This window comes from Stigmatopora nigra, unplaced genomic scaffold, assembly GCF_051989575.1.
Source record: "Stigmatopora nigra isolate UIUO_SnigA unplaced genomic scaffold, RoL_Snig_1.1 HiC_scaffold_205, whole genome shotgun sequence".
Lineage (NCBI taxonomy): Eukaryota > Metazoa > Chordata > Actinopteri > Syngnathiformes > Syngnathidae > Stigmatopora > Stigmatopora nigra.
Window position 1 is genome coordinate 25,001 of NW_027551703.1, and position 3,627 is coordinate 28,627.

The 3,627-nt window shown below is 39.6% G+C and overlaps 1 protein-coding gene across 1 annotated transcript in view; it reads right to left on the reverse strand.

Annotated features, from left to right (window-relative positions):
• Window positions 1-3,490, reverse strand: part of LOC144193202 (gamma-aminobutyric acid receptor subunit rho-2-like) — a gene marked incomplete at its 3' end in the record, with an annotated part of 26,814 nt that extends 23,324 nt beyond the window's left edge. Inside the window, exons 1-2 of the mRNA XM_077711981.1 lie at window positions 3,134-3,490; window positions 1,298-1,404 (exon numbers count right to left, since the gene is read on the reverse strand). Of these exons, the coding sequence (XP_077568107.1) occupies window positions 1,298-1,404; window positions 3,134-3,255 (229 nt within the window). The remainder of the gene's footprint in view (window positions 1-1,297; window positions 1,405-3,133) is intronic.
• Window positions 3,491-3,627: the final 137 nt, after the last annotated feature.

A 3,627-nucleotide genomic window follows, 5' to 3' on the forward strand; every position in this document is an offset into this window, starting at 1 on the left:
TTTGGAGTTTTCTGACCCTTATGAATGATGTCCAGCTTTTTTATCTTGAAAAGTCCATCTTGAAAATGGCTTTAAATCAACACAACAAAATATTTGCTTGTGCAGATCACTCCAGATACTGTTTGGCTAGTCCACTCTATCACTAGCAAATCATAGTTGGTGAAAGCAATGGCGTATCCCTACGCTTACGAGAAGGCAATGACGTATCCCCACGCCTGCGAGAAGGCATTGTGGTGTTGCCAACTCTAAATCTGATTGGTTAAAGCAACAGTCTTATCGATGCTTGTTTAATGCAGAAGAGCCTGCAGAACTGATTGTGAAGGCCTTGAGGCAGATTTTTGACCCTGGCAAAAATAATGGCTGAAAAGTGATTGGTTAAATGCTTCAATATGAAAACACACACCGGGAAGCAGTGCAACCAGGGCGAATAGCAATGAAATGAACAGACAATTTGGAATTAATTAAGTATTCATGGAAAAAATATAATTAGCATCAGTCTGTGATTCAGATATTTCATAGGTCTGCAGGGAAGGCCTTGAAGGCCCTGATGGCACACCACAGCTAAAAACACAATGCCTTCCAAAAGTCCCAGAAGAGTAGGTGTATGATTTGCCTTAGGTCTTGTTAATGGAGAGTCACGAAGTCCTGCTGCACAAGCAGAGTTTCATCGTTTGAAATTTGACAGAAATGCAAATCCAATTGAAACCACAGGAGACCAGACTGACTTGCTATGTATCTTGCAAACAGCGAAAGTCAGCCTGGCCTGCCAGGCTAGTATTTCATTTATTCATTAATTCATTTTCTGAACCGCTTTATCCTCACAAGGGGTCCTGGAGCCAATCCCAACTGACTTCAGGCCAGAGGCGGGGGACACCCTGAATCCGTGGCCAGCCAATTGCAGGGCACGAGGAGACGGACAACCGTTCAGGCTCATAGTCATGCCTAGGGGCAATTCATACTGTTCAATTAGCCTACCAATCATGTGTTTAGAATGTGGAAGTAAAACCCACACAGAGAACATGCAAATGCCACACAGGTGGACTGACCTGGATTTGAACCCAGGAGCCAAGAGCTGTGAGTCTGTTCCGCTTACCACTCGAGGCACCACGCCGCCTGGCTAGTATTTCATATTTCATTTTATTTTTTAAAACCTTCACTTTTTTAAAGTGCATAATTAATTTTATATTGTTAAGAAAATGTTTAAAGTGTTTCGTGACCAAAGACATTCTGCAAGTATATTCTTGATTTTACAACTGTGAGCCAGATTTAATTCACAACCGAAGAAATCGTTACCTACCTCCAAATGCCGGTCTCATGGTGAAGTCATGATCATCTACTTTTATAAGATGCTCTGTTTTCATTCTGCGAGACTTGGTCACATCTGGAGGCTTCTTTACCAAGGAGCTAAAGTAAAAGAATGAGTAAGTGCATCGTTAAAATGTTTTCTGAAAAACACAAATGAAACACATTTGTTCATTTATTGTTTAATCAAATTTGATTTAGCCCGGCTATAAAATCTTTCACAACACTAAATTGTAACAACAGTTACGGTTTGCATCGAGAAATAGTTATTTTCTGTAACGAAAGAAAACATAAAAATATTGACTGCAGCCAAAACAAAAGTTCCGATTGTAATTTTATCCGATCCAAACAGACACAAAATCTCCAAACACAGAAAATGGCATTAGCTCATTCATCTTTCATAGTGTATCCTCACGAGGGTTGTCGGGTTGCCAGAGCCTATCCCAGATGAATTCAGGCGAAAGGCAGACTACACCCTAGACTTGTTTCTAGTCCGCCACAGAGAGATACAATGGACCATTTGCACTCACAATCATACTACCACCGCAAAAAATCAAACCTGCCACACAATTAGGCGAAAGATAATGGCATGGTGTAGATTTTAATAATGTCCGCTTTATTTCCGCTCAATCATCCACCTTATTGTAAGTCTTGCAATATATGTGCTTTCAACTGTCCAAAAAATTAAATCACGTATTTTACTACTATAGTAACAAGGTGGCCGTCTTGTGGTGTAGAGGTTAACTCGCCTGACTTTGGTGCGGGCAAGCGCAGGCTCAATTGCCACGGGTGTGCCCTACAGCTGACTGGCAACCAGTCTAGGTTATAGTCTGCCTTTAGCACCTTAGTCAGTTGGGTTAGGCGCCAACAACCCCTGGAACCCTTTCGAAGATGTGCGGTATGGAAGATGAATGAATGAAAAGGTAACGTAATGATGAGTTACCCCTGATCTCTAAGTGTGCTAAGCAGTTTTGCCAGTTTTGTCAAATACGGAGCAGCAAGTACTTTCTCTGCTCAAAAGACATCAATTTCCTGGGACAAAACTCTAGGGAAGAGGGGAACTGCTTTTCGGGATGATTCACAGCAGGACAGCGGTGCAAAGTACTCAGGCAAATGCTTTAAAAAGAGCTTAATTTCCCATTGACAGAAAGTGAATGCCAGAAACGATACACGCACTACCAGAAAAACTACACAGACAACTCAGTTACAGTCGGAAACTCTTACTTTAAATCCTTATCGGGAATATTAGGTTCTATTAATCTTCCTTTGACATATTTTTATCTGCCCTGGGTAATCTGTAATCGGTTAACTTCAAATCTTATATTCTGTCTGCTCCCATGGAAGAAATCAGAGAAAATATACTTTTGGATACTGGATGTCCTTGATTCTTTCAGTGTCCTTTTGCCTCTTCTTTCACTACTCACATTCTCGCCATTAAATCCCAAACAGCCATTTTAGTGATTGTGAACTATTGTCTACAAATACAGTGTACTTTTGTAACTACAGTTTGTATAAATTCATGTCATTTTGATTATTTTCCATGGCCAGGTTTGTTATAACGTTTATCATTATCAACAGAATATAATTAAAGCATGTAAATAAAGCATTATGGTTGAAATGCATTTCTAGTAATTATGTGGGGAAATTATTTTGTTCATATCTTGTAGGATTTCTTTTTATTTTGCCAGAGTATCGTGATGAAATATTATGAGAAGAAAAAAAAACAAAGCAATGTTTTTGAGCAAACCTTCATTTTCATCTCGAAATGAAATCAAGACAGTTCAGTCTATCATTGGATTCATAATGCTAAATTTAAAGAGTAATAACTCACATGCCAGTCTTTAGGGAATCCATAGTACTTGTCCATCTCTGCTGCCGATGACTGCTCTTGTGACATTCTCCAGTAATGAGTAGACACAGAAATAAAACCAAAGGTTTGGTCAAATGGGGCATTTTGATGACACAAATCCACAGGTGGGACTACTGGACCTTCCTTTTATGTGGTTCATTCCAGCAAGACACATGCGGAACATGGATCTCAGTTATGGCATCCTCATGTGCTTCACTAACTGCACTTCATACCAGGGAAGAGGAGAGAGCATTGAAAAACAGCTGCAGCACTGGTCCGAGGAAAGTAATAAACACACAAACACACATTCATATACTCGCTTGCGCACACACACTCGCACTTACTGGGATTTGCGGATCAGCATGGCAGCACATGAGAGGGAGATTATTTCTATCTCTGGTGGAGAAACCCAAAAAAACGTATATACATATATATATATATATATATATATATATATATATATATATATATATATA